Source organism: Somniosus microcephalus, chromosome 1 (assembly GCF_052327205.1).
Source record: "Somniosus microcephalus isolate GS21.2 chromosome 1, FLI_Smic_1.0, whole genome shotgun sequence".
Taxonomy (NCBI): Eukaryota; Metazoa; Chordata; class Chondrichthyes; order Squaliformes; family Somniosidae; genus Somniosus; species Somniosus microcephalus.
This window is the reverse complement of record NC_140987.1, coordinates 2,447,519-2,465,978: the sequence shown is the minus strand read 5'-3', so window position 1 is coordinate 2,465,978 and position 18,460 is coordinate 2,447,519. Positions and strand designations below refer to the sequence as shown.

The 18,460-nt window shown below is 48.6% G+C and overlaps 1 protein-coding gene across 1 annotated transcript in view; it reads right to left on the bottom strand.

Annotated features, from left to right (window-relative positions):
- The window catches only part of LOC147123888 (nipped-B-like protein), an 832,420-nt gene that overhangs the window by 120,812 nt on the left and 693,148 nt on the right, over positions 1 to 18,460 (bottom strand). Inside the window, 1 exon segment of the mRNA XM_085963154.1 lies at positions 2,502 to 2,642. Within this exon segment, the coding sequence (XP_085819280.1) occupies positions 2,502 to 2,642 (141 nt within the window).

The window sequence follows — 18,460 nt, the reverse complement described above, 5'->3', positions numbered from 1 at the left end:
CTCTGTGGCAGAGAATTCCACAGGTTCACCACTCTCTGGTTGAAGAAATTCCTCCTCATTTCAGTCCTAAATGGCTTACCCCTTATCCTTAGACTATGACCCCTGGTTCTGGACTCCCCGACCATCAGAAACATCCTTCCTGCATCTAGTCTGTCCAGACCTGACAGAATTTTATAGGTTTCGATGAGATCCCCTCTCAATCTTCTAAACTCCAGTGAGTATAAGCCCAATCGACACAATCTCTCCTCATACATCATTCCTGCCATCCCAGGTATCAGCCTGGTGAATCTTCGCTGCACTCCCTCCATGGCAAGAATGTCCTTCCTCAGGTAAGGTGACCAAAACTGCACACAATACTCAAGGTGCGGTCTCACCAAGGCCCTGTACAACTGTAGCAAGACATCCTTGTTCCTGTACTCGAACCCTCTTGCTACGAAGGCCAACATACCATTTGCCTTCTTAACCGCCTGCTGCACCTGCATGCTTACCTTCAGCGACTGGTGCACAAGGACACCCAGGTCTCTTTGCACTTCCCCTTCTCCCAATCTTTTGCCATTCAAATAATAATCTGCCTTCCTGTTTTTGCCACCAAAGTGGATAACCTCACATTTATCCACATTATAGTGCATTTGCCATGTTTCTGCCCAATCACCCAACCTGTCCAAATCGTACTGGAGTTTCACGACATCCTCCTCGCAGCTTACCCTCCCACCCAGCTTTGTATCGTCTGCAAATTTGGAGATATTACATCCAATTCCCTCGTCCAGATCATTAATATATATTGTGAACAGCTGGGTGTGTGTGTGTGCTGTGAGGAGGATGCCGAGAAACTCCAGTATGATTTGGACAGGTTGGGTGATTCGGCAGATGCAGTATAATGTGGATAAATGCGAGGTTATCCACTTTGGTGGCAAAAACAGGAAGACAGATTATTATCTGAACGGCAATAGATTGGGAGAAGGGGAAGTGCAACGAGACCTGGGTGTCCTTGTGCACCAGTCGCTGAAGGTAAGCATGCAGGTGCAGCAGGCGGTTAAGAAGGCAAATGGTATGTTGGCCTTCGTAGCGAGAGGATTCGAGCACAGGAACAAGGGTGTCTTGCTGCAGTTGTACAGGGCCTTGGTGAGACCACACCTCAAGTATTGTGTGCAGTTTTGGTCGTCTTATCTGAGGAAGGATGTTCTTGCCATGGAGGGAGTGCAGCAAATATTCACTAGACTGATACCTGGGATGGCAGGAATGACGTCTGAGGAGAGATTGGGTCGATTGGGCTTAGAAGAATGAGAGGGGATCTCATTGAAACTTATAAAATTCTAACAGGACTTGACAGACTAGATGCAGGAAGGATGTTCCCGATGGCGGGGGAGTCCAGAACCAGGGGTCACAGTCTAAGGATATGCGGTAAGCCATTTAGGACAGAGATGAGGAGGAGTTTCTTCACCCAGAGAGTGGTGAACCTGTGGAATTCTCTACCACAGAAGGCAGTGGAGGCCAACTTATTAAATATATTCAAGAAGGAGTTAGATATATTTTTTTAAGGCTAAAGGAATCAAGGGATATGGGGAGAAAGCAGGGACAGGGTACTGAACTTGGCTGATCAGCCATGATCTCATTAAATGGCGGAACAGGCTCGAGGGGACAAATGGCCTACTCCTGCTGCTATCTTCTATGTTTCTATGTTTTTAACAACCTTCTCAACTTGTTCTGCCACCTTCAAAGATTTGTGTACATACACCTCCAGCTCTCTGTTCCAGAACCCCCTTTAATATTGTACCTTTTAGTTCATACTGTCTCTCATTGTTCCTACCAAAATGTATCACGTCACACTTCTCTGGTAAATTTCATCGGCCAAGTGTCTCCCATTTCACCAGACTGTTTACGTCCTCCTGTTACTACCCTCCTCACGGTTTACTACTTTTGAGTTTTGTCATCTGCAAATCTTGAAATTATGCCCTGTATGCTCAAGTCCAGGTTATTAATATATATCAAAATGAGCGGTGTTCCTAATACCAACCCCTGGGAAACACCTCTGTATACCTCCCTCCAATCTGAAAAAGAACCGTTCACCACTCCTTTCTGCTCTCTGTCCCTTAGACAATTTTGTGTCTACGCTGCCACTGTCCCTTTAATCTTTAGAGCTGCATAAATGTTCCCTAATTCCCAAGTCAATCAAGTCATTGCCCACTCCAAGCTCATTGCACCCTGCGCAGCATTTGATCTCTGTACAATCTCAGATTCCAGGCTGATATTTTTCCAGTTCCTTGTTGAAGAAGTTAATTGACATAGGAACAGAAGGAGGCCATTAACTCTCGAGCTTGTTCTGCCATTCAATTAGCTCATGGCTGGTCTGTTTCTCAAATCCATCAACCCGCCTTATTCCGTAACCTTTATTACCCATGCCTTGGACACAGCTAGAACTTCTGTCAGCAGCACATGTCCACCACGCTGTAGAAAATAACTTTTCAATCTCCACTCTCATTAAAGCTGCGCTAGATTCTTACCGTCATTCCATGCTTAAGGATAAGTTTCATGAGGTCTTCTTCTATAGTGGCCAGAAAGGTCTCACTCGGATGTTCCATCAACGGGACCACCAGTTCCAAAATCTTTGCCACATTGCAGATGACCAGGAAGTCACTCTGTGTCTGGGAATGGAAAGAACAAATAGGAAATTCAGCAGAACAGAATCAGGAATCTTCCAGCACAGAAGACGGCCACTCGACCCATAGTGCCCATGCTGGCTCTCTGAAAGAGCTACTCCCTCGTCCCACAGACGTCTTAATTTTTCATTTTGTACAAAAACAAAGTTTACAATACAGAAACAGGTTATTTGGCCTAACCAGCCTCTGTCAGCGGTTACCCTCCACATGAACAAATAGTCACATTTATCCAACCTGTTCCCATATCCCTTCATCAATCATCCAATCTGATCTCGAACCACTAACCCTGGAACAGAATTCCACAGCCTCACAACTCTGTCAAGAAGTTTCTCCTGCCCTCTGTTCTAAATCTCTCATTTAATCTTGTATTTATGGCAGCTCAACTACTGGAAACAGTCTGTTTCTATCTACCCTGTCCCATCCTTTCATCATTTTAAACATCATCATATTGCCCCATAATCTGCATTGTTCTAACAAGTGTGTTTAAGATGGCTCATGGACAGGCAGCTCACTTGGGAGCTCCTTTGATGTGCAACTCTATCCTTCTTTGCCCTTTCTCCCCCAATCTCCTCTCTTCCACTGGTTAAGTTCCCCATGCCCTAATAGTGGGCGCAAGTTAGCCCCAACTACAAGTTAACTGCTAGTTTAAAGTTACCTGGGCCAACTGCTCCATCCTATTCTCTCGTCGACCTTCCCACCCTGCAGGGGATGAATTTTTCCTACCTTCCTTCCCATCCCACTCACCCCTCCCAGTGCTGACCCTGTGGACCCTGCCACTGGATCAGCTATCACCGTCCCTCTCCCCTCATCGCCCTCCAGAATGTCCGTTCACTTGTGAACAAGGCCCTTGCGATTCATGAGCTTATTATGGATGATTGCATTGACACCATGGCCTTGATGGAAACCTGGCTGAGAGGTGATGACACCTTCCCCAGAAATGAAGCCTCCCCGCCTGGCTATACCTTCCACCATTTGCCCCGCCCAGACCGCCGAAGTGGTGGTGTGGCTCTCATCACCAAATCACACCTTGGTCTGTCCCCCTAATCCTCTGGCACCTTATCCTCCTTTGAGCATCTCACCTTGTGCTACCCCTCTCAGTTAAAATCCTCGTTCTCTATTGCCCAACGATGTACCATGCCAATTTGCTCACCAAGATATCTTCACTGCTTTCCTCCCTCAGCCTCTGCACCAAGTGACTTCTCATCTTCAGTGATTTCAACCTGCATCTCAACTCATCATGCTCTCCCTCCTCTGAGCACACTGCCCTCCTACCCTCCCTTAATCTCTCCCTCCTTATAAACTCCCCACCCATATTCATGGCCACCCCCTTGACCTTGCCATCTAACGTCAATCATGTCAATCACAGATAAGGTCATCTTTGATCACTTCCTTGCACAACTCTCCACCCACCTCCCTTTTGTCCCTCCCAACCCGACTTCCTTCTATGTCCACCCCTGGAAAATACTCACTCCCAATTCACTTACAACTGCGCTTTCAAAATCTCAACTATCTCGCCTTTGGCACTCCATTCATCACGACATTTCTGCAGCAACCGATCTGCTCAACCAAACCCTCATCTCCACCTTTGATGCCCTAGTCACCATTAAAACTATTACTCTCACTCACCCTGGTCGTTCCCCCTGTACGTCCCTCATCTCCACCTTTGATGCCCTAGTCACCATTAAAACTATTACTCTCACTCACCCTGGTCGTTCCCCTGTACGTCCCTCATCTCCACCTTTGATGCCCTAGTCACCATTAAAACTATTACTCTCACTCACCCTGGTCGTTCCCCCTGTACGTCCCTCATCTCCACCTTTGATGCCCTAGTCACCATTAAAACTATTACTCTCACTCACCCTGGTCGTTCCCCCTGTACGTCCCTCATCTCCACCTTTGATGCCCTAGTCACCATTAAAACTATTACTCTCACTCACCCTGGTCGTTCCCCTGTACGTCCCTCATCTCCACCTTTGATGCCCTAGTCACCATTAAAACTATTACTCTCACTCACCCTGGTCGTTCCCCCTGTACGTCCCTCATCTCCACCCGCTTTAAGTCCAAGGGACATATTGAATGTATATGGTGGATAACTGGTTTAGCCATTCATCACCAGATCTGGCTGGATCACATGAAGCACTATCAGGTCCTGCTTTCCTCTGCCAAAACTGCTCAGCATGATCACCCTGGAATGCAAAGATAACCCTTGGCTTCTTTTCTCTACTGCAAACCATCATCTGAAACCCCTCTCCCCGGCCTCCACCACTCGCACCTCCAACAAGTGCGAGGAGCTCATGGACTTCTTTGTCACTAAGACTAAGACCATCCGTTCAGCTGCCGATGCCTGCTTCCCTCCCTTCCCCATGTCCACTGGTACCCCCCTGCCCTAGCCCTGAACTCTCATCTTTCTCTAGTTTCTCTCCCATCTCCCCATATTCCTTCTCCAAGCTCATCTTGTCCATGAAACCCATTTCCTGCTTCCTCAACCCTATTTCCACTAAACTGCTGACCACCCAACTTCCCTTACTGGCCCTCATGTTAGCTGATATTATTAATGGTTCTCTCCTCTCAGATACTGTCTCCTCCCCTTCAAATCTACCGTCATCGCCCCTCAAAAAAACCCAGTCCTCAACCCCTCTGTCCTGGCAAACTACCGACCCATCTCCAACCTCCCTTTTCTCTCCAAAGTCCTTGAATATGCTGTCGCTTCCAAAATCCGTGTCCATCTTTCCCGGAACTCCATGATTGAAAACCCTCCAGGTTTCTGCTCTGCCACGAAATGGCTTTTTATCAAAGTCACAAATGACACCCTATGTGACTGTGGTAAACTATCCCTCCTTGTCCTTCTCAACCTGTCTGCAGCCTTTGACACGGTTGACCACACCAACCTCCTCCAACACCTGTTCTCTGTTGTCCAGATGGGCGAGAGTGCACTCGCCTGGTTCCATTCTTATCCATTCCAGTTGGAGACAGATAATCACCTGCAATGGCTTTTCTTCATGCTCCCACACCAGTACCTTTCATGTCCCCCAAGGAACTATCCTTTGCCCCCTCCTATTTCTCATCTACATGCTGCCCCTTGGCGACATCATCCAAAAGCACGTCATGTTCCACATGTAAGCTGACGACACACAGCTCTAACTCACCACCACCTCTCTCGATCTCTCCACTGTCTCCAAATTGTCTGACTGCTTGTCCGACATCCAGTACTGGATGGGAATAAAATTCCTCCAACTAAATATTGGAAAGAACGAAGCCATTGCCTTTGGTCCCCGCCACAAACTCCATTCCCAAGCCACCGACTCCATCCCTTTCCCTGGCAACAGAGACTGAACCAGACTGTTCGAAACCTTGGTGTCGCAACTCACCCCGAGATGAACTTCCAATCATCACTAAGACCTCCTATTACCACCTCCATAACATTGCCTGACACGGCACATGCCTCAGCCCATCTGCTGCTGAAGCCCTTATCCAGGCCGTGGGTTTTAAATTATTCGGGGATCTGGGTGTCTCTGCCAAGGCCGGCATTTATTACCCACCCTGAATTGCCCTCGAGAAGGTGGTGGGGAGCCGCCTTCTTCAAATGCTGCAGTCCGTGTGGTGAAGGTACTCTCGCAGAGCTGTTAGGGAGGGAATTCCAGGATGTTGACCCAGCGACGATGAAGGAACGGCGGCGATATATTTCCAAGTCAGGATGGTGTGTTCCCAGCGCCTGCTGCCCTTGTCCTTCTAGGTGGTAGAGGTCGCGGGTTTGGGAGGTGCTGCTGAAGAAACCATGGCGAGTTGCTGCAGTGCATCTTGTGGATGGTACACACTGCAGCCACGGGGCGCTGCTGGTGGAGGGGGTGAATGTTTAAGGTGGTGGATGGGGTGCCAATCAAGTGGGCTGCTTTGTCCTGGATGATGTTGAGCTTCTTGAGTGTTGTTGGAGCTGCACTCATCCAGGCAAATGGAGAGTATTCCATCACACTCCGGACTTGTGCATGGTGGAAAGGCTTTGGGGAGTCAGGAGGTGAGACACTCGCCGCAGAATACCCAGCCTCTGACCTGCTCTTGTTCCCAATGTATTTATGTGGCTGGTTCAGTTAAGTTTCTGGTCAATGGTGACCCGCAGGATGTTGATGGGGGATTCGGCGATGGTAAGGCCATTGAATGTTGAGGGGAGGTGGTTAGACTTTCTCTTGTTGGAGACAAACATTGCCTGGCACTTCTTCAAGGTGAGCTCTTTTTCCGTCGCCTTCATCTCTGTGCCCATTTCTTTGGCCGAGAGTCTTCCTGCACGGCTGACCCATTTCTCCCGCTTTCAGAATTCTCGTTCTACCTGGACCCCTTCCTCTGACCTCTTACCCTCTCTAGATCTTTTCATTGCTAACTGCTGGCATGACATTGGCCGTCTCAATTTCTCTGCTCCCCTCACTCACTCCAACCTACCTCCCTCTGAACTTGCAGCTCTCTGTTCTCTCTAACATTGTCATTAAACTTGCTGTCAAGGGTGGTGCTGTTGTTGTCTGGTGAACCGACCCCTACCGTGCGGAGGCTGAACGCCAACTCTCCGACACCTCCTCCTACCTCCCCCTGGGCCATGACCCCACTATCAAACATCAAGCCATAGTTTCCAAGACTGTCACTGACCTTATCTCCTCTGGAGATCGTCCCTCCATGGCTGTCAACTGCATAGTCCCCCAACCCCGCACAGCCCGCTTCATCCTCCTTCTTCTCACGATCCACAAACAGAGCTGCCCTGGTAGACCCAAGGTTTCATCCTGTTCTTGCCCCATGGAACTGATTTCTTCCTATTGCGACTCTATTTTTTCCTCCTTGTCCAGTCTCTTCCCACCTACATTCGTGACTCTTCCAAAGCCCTCCGCCACTAACAGTTTCCAGTTTCCTGGCCCCAACCGTCTCCTTTTCACTATGGACGCTCAATCCCTCTACACCTCCATCCCCCGGCCTGAGGGCGCTCCACTTCTTCCTTGAACAGAGGCCCAACCAGTCCCCATCCACCACCACCCTCCTCCGCCTGGCTGAACTTGTTCTCACATTGAACAACTTCGCCTTTGACTCCACTCACTTCCTCCAAATTAAAGGTGTTGCTATGGGATATGTGGAACATTCTTTGTTCCACTCCTACTCAGGTCCCCTCCCTCACCTCCTTTTCCGGTATATTGATGACTGTATTGGTGCCGTTTCCTGCACTCGCCCTGAACTACAAAATTTCATTCACTTTGCTTCCAATTTCCACCCTCCCCTTCACAAGGTCCATCTCCGACTCTTCCCTTCCCTTCCTTGACTTCTCGGTCTTCATTTCTGGCGATAGGCTATCGCCAAACATTCATTACAAGACCCCGCCTCCTGTAAGGACTCTATTCCATTCTCCCAGTTTCTCCGTCGCATCTGCTCCGACGATGCCACCTTCCATACCAGTGCTTCCGACATGTCTTCCTTTTTCCTCAACCGAGGATTCCCCTCTACTGTGGTTGACATGGCCCTTGACCGTGTCCGTTCCATTTCCTGCACTTCTGCTCTCGCCCCTTCTCCCTCCCAGTACCACAATAGGGATCCCCTTGTCCTTACCTTTCATCCCACCAGCTTCCACATCAACGGATCATCCTCCACCATTTCCGCCACCTCCAACGTGATCCCACCACCAAACGCATCTTCCCCTCTCATCCCCTTTCACTATTCCGAAGGGACCGCTCCCTCCGAGACACCCTGGTCCACTCCTCAATCACTCCCAACAGCCCCTTCCCTCCCCACGGCACCTTCCCGTGCAAGCGCAGGAAATGCAACACCTGCCCCTTTACCTCCTCCCTTCCCACTGTCCAGGACCCCAAACACCCCTTCCAGGTGAAACAGCGATTTACTTGTACTTCTTGCAATCTAGTATACTGTGTTCGCTGCTCACGATGCGGTCTCCTCTACATTGGGGAGACCAAACGCAGATTGGGTGACCGCTTTGCGGAACACCTCCGTTCAGTCCGTAAGGGGGACCCCGAGCTTCCGGTCGCCTGTCACTTTAATTCTCCGCTCCACTCCCACTCTGACCTCTGTCTCTTGCATTGTTCCAATGAAGCTCAACGTAAGCTCGAGGAACAGCACCTCATCTTTCGATTGGGCACTTTACAGCCTTCTGGACTCAACATAGAGTTCAACAATTTCAGATCATAACCCCTGCCCCCATTTTTCCAGGCGGCAGCTGATGATGATTCTGCCATCCCCAGTTGCAACATTTAAATCACTCCGGCCTTCCACCCCAGCACAGACCGTCCCATTAGTTCCTTCCTCCTCTCCCCCACCTTTCCCAGCCTCTGCACCTGCTTAAAACCGGTTACATCCCTAATTTTTTGCAGTTCTGACGAAGGCTCACAGACCTGAAACGTTAACTCTGTTTCTCGCTCCACGGATGCCCCCTGGCCTGCTGAGTGGTTCCAGCCTGGCACTTGTTTGTCACAAATATGTTACTTAAGAACATAAGAAATAGGAGCAAGAGTAGGTCATTTGGCCCTTCGAGCCTGCTCCGCCAGTCAATAAGATCATGGCTGATCTTCTACCTCATCTCCACTTTCCTGCACTATCCCCATATCCCTTGAATCCCTTAATATTCAAAAATCTATCGAAGAAACCGTCCCGAATACACTCTATGAACTCGTCCTCAAGGCTACCTTTGCCAATTTGACTTGTCCAATCTATAAGAAGATTAAAATCGCCCATGATTATTGCAGTACCTTTCTTACAAGCCCCCATTATTTCTTGATTTATACTCAGTCCTACAGTGTAGCTACTGTTAGGGGGCCTAAAGACTACTCCCACCAGTGCCTTCTTTCCCTTACTATTTCTTATCTCTACCCAAACTGATTCTACATCTTGATCTTCCGAGCCAAGATCATTTCTCACTACAGTACTGATCTCATCCTTTATTAACAGAGCTACCCCACCTCTTTTTCCTTTCTGCCTATCCTTCTGAAATGTCAAATATCCCTGAATATTCAGTTCCCAGCCTTGATCACCTTGCAACCACGTCTCTGTAATGACTATCAGATCATACCCATTTATTTCTAATTTGTGCCGTAAATTCATTAAAAAAAAATTTGCTTATGGGATCTGGGCGTCGTTGGCAAGGCCAGCATTTATTGCCCATCCCTAGTTGCCCTTGAAGGTGGTGAGCCGCCTTCTTGAGCCGCTGCAGCCCGTGAGAGAGAGCGAGAGCCCCGAGACTGGAGAGGCAGCGGACCTGTGAGGGAGCACCAGAGGCGGCGGAGCTACTTAAAGAGCAGCCCGAGGCAGCGAGGCCCAGAGCCCTGAGAGGCAACGGACCTGCGAGGGAGCACCAGAGGCAGCGGAGCTACTTAAAGAGCAGCCCGAGGCAGCGAGGCCCAGAGCCCCGAGAGGCAGCGGACCTGCGAGGGAGCACCAATCCAGGTTCAGGGAGAGAGGTAAAAAGTAATCCAAGTGTGACGTCAGCAGGAAGCAGGTAAGTGATTGGTTGGTGAGTATTTCTCTCTTTTTTAAACTTTAACTCTGTTTTATAGTTTCTAAGTTCTCTCTGGTGTAGCGGGGACTGTTGGTAAACTATTTAACTGTAGTGTAATTAGTGGGATTGATTGATTTGTCCTGTGATCTGCTCCTCCTGCGAAATGTGGGAACTCAGGGACACTTCCTGTGTCCCTGACAACTACGTGTGCAGGAAGTGCACCCAGCTGCAGCTACTGACAGACCGCATTGCGGCACTGGAGCTGCAATTGGATGCATACTGGAGCGTTCACGATGCTCAGGACATCGTGAATAGCATGTTTAGGGAGTTGGACACACCACAGGTAGAGGTTGGACAGGAAGAAAGGGAACGGGTGACCAACAGGCAGAGTACTAGGCGCAGGCAGGTAGTGCAGGGGTCCCCTGTGGCCATCCCCCTCTCCAACAGATATACCACTTAGAGTCCTGTTGGGGGGGGGGGGGGGGGTGGTGGCTTATCAGAGGAAGGCAGCAGCAGCCAACTTCCTGGCACCAGGGGTGGCTCTGCTGCACAGAATGGGAGGAAAAAGAGTGGTAGAGCTATAGTAATAGGGGATTCAACTGTAAGGGGAATAGATAGGCGTTTCTGCGGCCGCAAACGAGACTCCAGGATGGTGTGTTGCCTCCCTGGTGCAAGGGTCAAGGATGTCTCTGAGCAGCTGCAGAACATCTTGGAAGGGGAGGGTGAACAGCCAGTTGTCGTGGTGCATATAGGCACCAACGATATAGGTAAAAAGCAGGATGAGGTCCTAAAAGCGGAATATAGGGAGTTAGGAGATAAATTAAAAAACAGGACTTCAAAAGGTAGTAATCTCAGGATTGCTACCAGTGCCACGTGCTAGTCAGAGTAGAAATAGAAGGATACTTCAGATGAATACGTGGCTAGATGAATGGTGCCAGGGGGAGGGATTCAAGTTCCTGGGACATTGGAACCGGTTCTGGGGGAGGTGGGACCAGTTCAAACCGGACAGTCTGCACCTGGGCAGGGCTGGAACCGATGTCCTAGGGGGAGTGTTTGCTAGTGCTGTGGGGGAGGGTTTAAACTAAAATGGAAGGGGGTTGGGAACCTGAGCAGGGAGACAGAGGAAAGGGAAACAAGGATAAAAGCGAAAGATAGGAAGGAGAAAAACAAAAGTGGCAGTCAGAGAAATCAACGGTTTAAATCAAACGTGGCCACAGTAAATAATAATTCTAATAGGTCTAAGAGCGTTAAAAAAACAAGCCTGAAGGCTTTGTGTCTTAATGCGAGGAGCATTTGTAATAAGGTGGATGAATTGGCTGCGCAAATAGAGGTAAACGAATATGATTTGGTTGGGATTACGGAAACGTGGCTCAAGGACGGCCAAGACTGGGAACTCAACATCCAAGGGTATTCGATATTCAGGAAAGATAGGCAAAAAGGAAAGGGAGGTGGGGTAGCATTACTAGTTAAAGAAGGGATTAACACAATTGTAATGAAGGATATTAGCTCTGATGATGTGGAATCTGTATGGGTAGAATTGAGAAATACTAAGGGGAAAAAAACATTAGTGGGAGTGGTATATAGACCTCCAAACAGTAAGGCAGAGGTTGGGGATGGCATTAAAAGGGAAATTAAAGAAGCGTGCAATAAGGGCACAGCAGTCATCATGGGTGACTTTAATCTACATATAGATTGGGCTAACCAAATTAGTAACAATACTGTGGAGGAGGAATTCCTGGAGTGTTTACGGGATGGTTTCCTGGACCAATATGTCGAGGAACCAACCAGAAATCAGGCCATCTTAGACTGGGTATTATGTAACGAGAAAGGATTAATTAGCAATCTTGTTGTACGAGGCCCCTTGGGTCAGAGCGATCATAATATGATCGAATTCTTTATTAAGATGGAGAATGAAGTAGTTGACTCAGAAACTAGGGTCCTCAATTTAAATAAAGGAAACTACGATGGTCTGAGGAGCGAGTTGGGTAGGATTGATTGGGGAATGGCACTCAAAGGGTTGACAGCGGATAGGCAATGGCAAACATTCAAAGACCGAATGGATGAACTACAGAAGTTGTTCATCTCAGTTTGGCATAAAAATAAAACAAAAAAAGGTGACTCAACCGTGGCTAACAAGGGAAATTAGGGATAGCATAAGATCCAAGGAGAGGACATACAAATTGGCCAGAAAAAGCAATAATCCTGAGGATTGGGAGCAGTTTAGGAGTCGACAAAGGAGGACAAAGGGATTAATTAAGAAAGGGAAAATAGAATATGAGAGTAAGCTCTCAGGGAACATAAAAACTGACTGTAAAAGCTTTTATAGATATGTAAAGAGAAAAAGATTGGTGAAGTCAAGCGTAGGTCCCTTGCAGTCAGAATCAGGGGAATTTATAATGGGGAGCAAAGATATGGCAGACCAACTAAATATATATTTTGGTTCTGTCTTCATAAAGGAGGACACAAATAACCTCCCAGAAATACCGCGGAACATAGGGTCTGATGAAAGTGTGGAACTGAAAGAAATCAGTATTTGTAGGGAAATGGTGTTAGGAAAATTGATGGGACTGAAGCCGATAAATCCCCAGGGCCTGATAATCTACATCCCAGGGTACTTAAGGAAGTGACCCTAGAAATAGTAGATGCATTGCTGGTCATCTTCCAGAACTCAATAGACTCTGGAACAGTACCCATGGATTGTAGGGTAGCTAATGTTACCCAACTATTCAAAAAAGGTGGCAGAGAAAAAGCGGGGAATTATAGACCGGTAAGCCTGACATCGGTCGTGGGGAAAATGCTAGAGTCCATTATAAATGATGTAATAGCAGAGCACTTGGAAAGCAGTGACAGGATCGGACAAAGTCAACATGGATTTACAAAAGGTAAATCATGCGTGACTAATCTACTGGAATTTTTTGAGGATGTAACTGGTAAAATAGATAAGGGAGAACCAGTGGATGTGGTGTATTTGGACTTTCAGAAGGCTTTCGATAAGGTCCCGCATAAGAGGTTAGCGTGCAAAATTAAGGCGCATGGGATTGGGGGCAAGGTATTGACTTGGATAGAGAACTGGTTGGCGGACAGAAAGCAAAGAGTTGGAATAAATGGGTCGTTTTCTGAGTGGCAGGCAGTGACTAGTGGGGTACCGCAAGGATCGGTCCTAGGACCCCAGCTGTTCACAATATATATTAATGATCTGGACGAGGGAATTGGATGTAATATCTCCAAATTTGCAGACGACACAAAGCTGGGTGGGAGGGTATGCTGTGAGGAGGATGTCATGAAACTCCAGTACGATTTCGACAGGTTGGGTGATTGGGCAGAAACATGGCAAATGCACTATAATGTGGATAAATGTGAGGTTATCCACTTTGGTGGCAAAAACAGGAAGGCAGATTATTATTTGAATGGCAATAGATTGGGAGAAGGGGAAGTGCAAAGAGACCTGGGTGTTCTTGTGCACCAGTCGCTGAAGGTAAGCATGCAGGTGCAGCAGGCGGTTAAGAAGGCAAATGGTATGTTGGCCTTCGTAGCAAGAGGGTTCGAGTACAAGAACAAGGATGTCTTGCTGCAGTTGTACAGGGCCTTGGTGAGGCCGCACCTTGAGTATTGTGTGCAGTTTTGGTCACCTTACCTAAGGACGTTCTTGCCATGGAGGGAGTGCAGCGAAGATTCGCCAGGCTGATACCTGGGATGGCAGGAATGACGTACGAGGAGAGATTGTGTCAATTGGGCGTATACTCACTGGAGTTTAGAAGATTGAGATGGGATCTCATCGAAACCTATAAAATTCTGTCAGGTCTGGACAGACTAGATGCAGAAAGGATGTTTCTGATGGCCGGGGAGTCCAGAACCAGGGGTCATAGTCTAAGGATAAGGGGTAAGCCATTTAGGACTGAAATGAGGAGGAATTTCTTCACCCAGAGAGTGGTGAACCTGTGGAATTCTCTGCCACAGAGGGCAGTGGAGGCCAGTTCATTAAATATATTCAAGAAAGAGTTGGATATATTTCTTGAGGCTAAAGGGATCAAGGGATATGGGGAGAAGGCAGGGACAGGGTACTGAATTTGGATGATCAGCCATGATCTCATTGAATGGCTGATCAGGCTTGAAGGGCCGAATGGCCTATTCCTGCTCCTATCTTCTATGTTTCTATGTGTGGTGAAGGTACTCCAACAGTGCTGTTAGGTAGGGAGTTCCAGGATTTTGACCCAGCGACGATGAAGGATCGGCGATATACTTCTAAGTCAGGATGGAGTGCGACTTGGAAGTGGTGGTGTTCCCATGCGCCTGCTGCCCTTGTCCTTCTAGGTGGATGAGGTCACGGGTTTGGGAGGTGCTGCCGAAGAAGCCTTGGCGAGTTGCTGCAGTGCATCTTGTAGATGGTACACAATGCAGCCACGGTACGCCGGTGGTGGAGGGAGTGAATGCTTAAGGTGGTGGATGGGGTGCTAATCAAGCGGGCTGCTTTGTCCTGGATGGTGTCAAGCTTCGAGTGTTGTTGGAGCTGCACTCATCCAAGCAAGTGGAGAGTATTCCATCACACTCCTTACTTGTGCCTTGTAGATGGTGGAAAGGCTTTGGGGAGTCAGGTGAGACACTCGCCGCAGAATACCTAGCCTCTGACCTGTTCCTGTTGCCACAGTATGTGTGTGGCTGGTCCAGTTAAGTTTCTAGTTAATGGTGACCCCCCAGGATGTTGATAGTGGGGGATTCGGCGATGGTAATGCCACTGAATGTCAAGGAGATGTGGTTAGACTCTGGATTGTTGGAGATAGTCACTGCCTGGCACTTCTGTGGCACGAATGTTACCTACTACCTATCAGCCCAAGCTTGAACGTCGTCCAGGTCTTGTTGCATGTAGGCATGGACGGCTTCATTATCTGTGGAGTTGTGAATGGCGCTGAACACTGTGCAGTCACCAGTGAACATCCCCATTTCTGACCTTATGTTGAAGGGAAGGTCATTGATGAAGCAGCTGAAGATGGTTGGACCTAGGACACTGCCCTGAGGAACTCCTGCAGCGATGTCCTGGGGCTGTGATGATTGACCTTCAACCACCACAACCATCTTCCTTTCTGCTAGATAGGACTCCAGCCAGTGGAGCGTTCCCCCCCCACCGTTTTACCATGGCTCCTTGATCCCAAACTCGGTGAAATGCTGTCAAGGGCAGTCACTCTCACCTCACCTCTGGAATTCAGCTCCTTTGTCCATGTTTGGACCAAGGCTGTAATGAGGTCGGGAGCCGAGTGGTCTTGGCGGAACCCAAACTGGGCATCAGTGAGCAGGTTATTGGTGAGTAAGTGCCGCTTGATAGCACTGTCAATGACACCTTCCATTACTTTGCTGATGATTGAGAGTAGACTGATGGGGTGGTAATTGGCCGGGTTGGATTTGTCCTGTTTTTTGTGGACAGGACATACCTGGGCAGTTTTCCACATTGTTGGGATAGATGCCAGTGTTGTAGCTGTACTGGAACAGCTTGGCTAGAGGCGCAGCTAGTTCTGGAGCACAAGTCTTCAGCACGATAGCCGGGATGTTGTCAGGGCCCATAGCCTTTGCTGTATCCAGTGCGCTCAGTCGTTTCTTGATATCACGTGGAGTGAATCGAATTGGCTGAAGACTGGCTTCTGTGATGGCGGGGACCTCGGGAGTAGGCCGATGTTGATCATCCACTCGGCACTTCTGGCTGAAGATGGTTGCAAACGCTTCAGCTTTGTCTTTTGCACTCACGTGCTGGGCTCCACCATCACTGAGGATGGGGATATTCTTGGAGCCTCCTCCTCCCGCTTATCTGAATGCACACAGCATTCATAACAAGAGCTTTTAATTTTGTCTTTTTACCATTTTTCCCTACTCTGACCCTATTTTTTGGTGCACTCTTATGTTTGTACACTCTGTCCCTTCCTGTCACACTCTGGTTATCATTACCCCATGCGTTACCCTGCACTATTGCCTTGTCCTTTCTCTTTAACTTTGTAAATTTCCCCTCACCTGAATCCTGCCCCCCACTATTTAGTTTAAAGCCCTAGCTATTCGATTCGCCAGGACACTGGTCCCAGCATGGTTCAAGTGAAGCCCGTCCCAACGGAATAGCTCCCTCTTTCCCCAGTACTGGTGCCAGTGCCCCATGAATTGAAACCCATTTCTCCCACACCAATCCTTGAGCCACGCATTCAACTCTCTGATCTTATTGACCCTATGTCAATTTGCTCGTGGCTCAGGTAGTAATCCAGAGATTACCACCTTTGTGGTTCTGCTTTTTAATTTAGTCCCTAGCTGCTCATACTCCCTCAGCAGAACCGCTTTCTTTGTCCTACTTAAGTCATTGGTTCCGAGGTGGACCACGACAACTGGATCTTTCCCATCCCACTCCAAGTTCCTCTCCAGCCCCAAGAAAATGTCCTTAACTCTGGCACCGGGCAGGCAACACAGCCTTCGGGACTCACGCTCTCGGCTGCAGAGAACAGTATCTATCCCCCTAGCTATACTGTCCCCTACCACTACTACATTTCTTTTTACTCCCCCAACTTGAAAGGCCCCCTGTACCACGGTGCTATGGTCAGTTTGCTCATCCTCCCTGCAGTCCCTGCTCTCGTCCACACAGGCTGCAAGAACCTCATACCTGTTGGGACAAATGCAAGGGCTGAGGCTCCTCCAATGCTACCTTTTGGATCCCCATATTTGCCACACTCGTAGTCACACCCTCCTGTCCTCGACCACGGCCCAAATTTGAAGTATTTAACCGAAGGGATATGACAGCCTCCTGTAACAGAGTGTCCAGGTAACCCTCCCCCTCCCTGATACATCACAGTGTCTGAAGCTCGGACTCCAGCTCATCAACTCTGAGCTGAAGTCACTTACTGCAGATGCGGTTGCTGTGGATCACAATGGGGTCCACCAGCTTCCACATGCTACAGCTGCAACCTCTAATATATTTTATTTAAAACTACGTACAGGAGTAAAGAAGTCTTACTCCAATTATATAGGGCCTTGGTGAGACCACACCTGGAGTACTGTGTACAGTTTTGGTCTCCTTATCTAAGGAAGGATATACTTGCCATAGAGGGAGTGCAACGAAGGTTCACGAGTTTGATTCCTGGGATGGCGGGACTGTCGTATGAGAAGAGATTGAGTAAACTAGGCCTGTATTCTTTTGAATTCAGAAGAATGAGAGGGGATCTCACTGAAGCATACAAAATTATTACAGAGCTTGATAGGGTGGATGCTGGGAGAATGTTTCCCTTGGCTGGGGAGTCCAGAACCAGAGGCCACAGCCACAGGATAAAGGGTAGGCCATTCAGGACTGAGATGAGAAGACATTTCTTCTCACAGAGGGTGGTAAATCTTTGGAATTCTCTACCCCAGAGGGCTGTGGAGGCTCAGTCATTGAGTATATTCAAAACAGAAGTTGATAGATTTCTGACTAGTAAGGGCATCAAGGGATATGGCGATAAGGCCGGTGAATGGAGTTGAGGCAGAAGATCAGCCATGATCTCATTTGAATGGCGGAGCAGGCTCGAAGGGCCTACTCCTGCTCCTATTTCTTATGTTCTTAATTGGGATCGCAAGTTTTGAAATATCACTCAATTATCTACGTATAGTTTTTAATCTATAATAATCACGGCTCTTAATTTAAACCAATGCCCTAGTTTAGAGAAAGAGAGAAATACACACCAATCAATCACTTACCTGCTTTCCTGCGACGTCACACTTTGATTTTTTTCCCCCCTCACAGGTCCTTCCGCTCCCAGCTAGCTGCTTTTAACTCTGCCGCTCCTCCTCGGGCATTGCTGCTTTTAACTCTGCCGCTCCTCCTCTGGTCCCACTCTCGGGTCTCGGGCATTGCTGCTTTTAACTCAGCTGCTCCTCCTCGGGTCTCGGGCATTGCTGCTTTTAACTCTGCCGCTCCTCCTTGGGTCTCGGGTGTTGCTGCTTTTAACTCTGCCGCTCCTCCTCGGGTCTTGCTGCTTTTAACTCTGCCGCTCCTCCTCGGGTCTCGCTGCTTTTAACTCTGCCGCTCCTCCTCGGGTCTCGCTGCTTTTAACTCTGCCGCTCCTCCTCTGGTCTCGGGTGTTGCTGCTTTTAACTCTGCCGCTCCTCCTCGGGTCTCGCTGCTTTTAACTCTGCCGCTCCTCCTCGGGTCTCGCCTAGTCTACTCAATCTCTCCTCATAGGACAATCCCCCTATCCCAGGAACCTGTCTGGTGAACCTTCGTTACACTACCTCTATGGCAAGTTGCCACTTATCAGCCCAAGACTGAATGTTGTCCAGGTCTTGCTGCATGAGGGCACGGACTGTTTCATTATCTAGAAGAGTTGCGAACAGAACT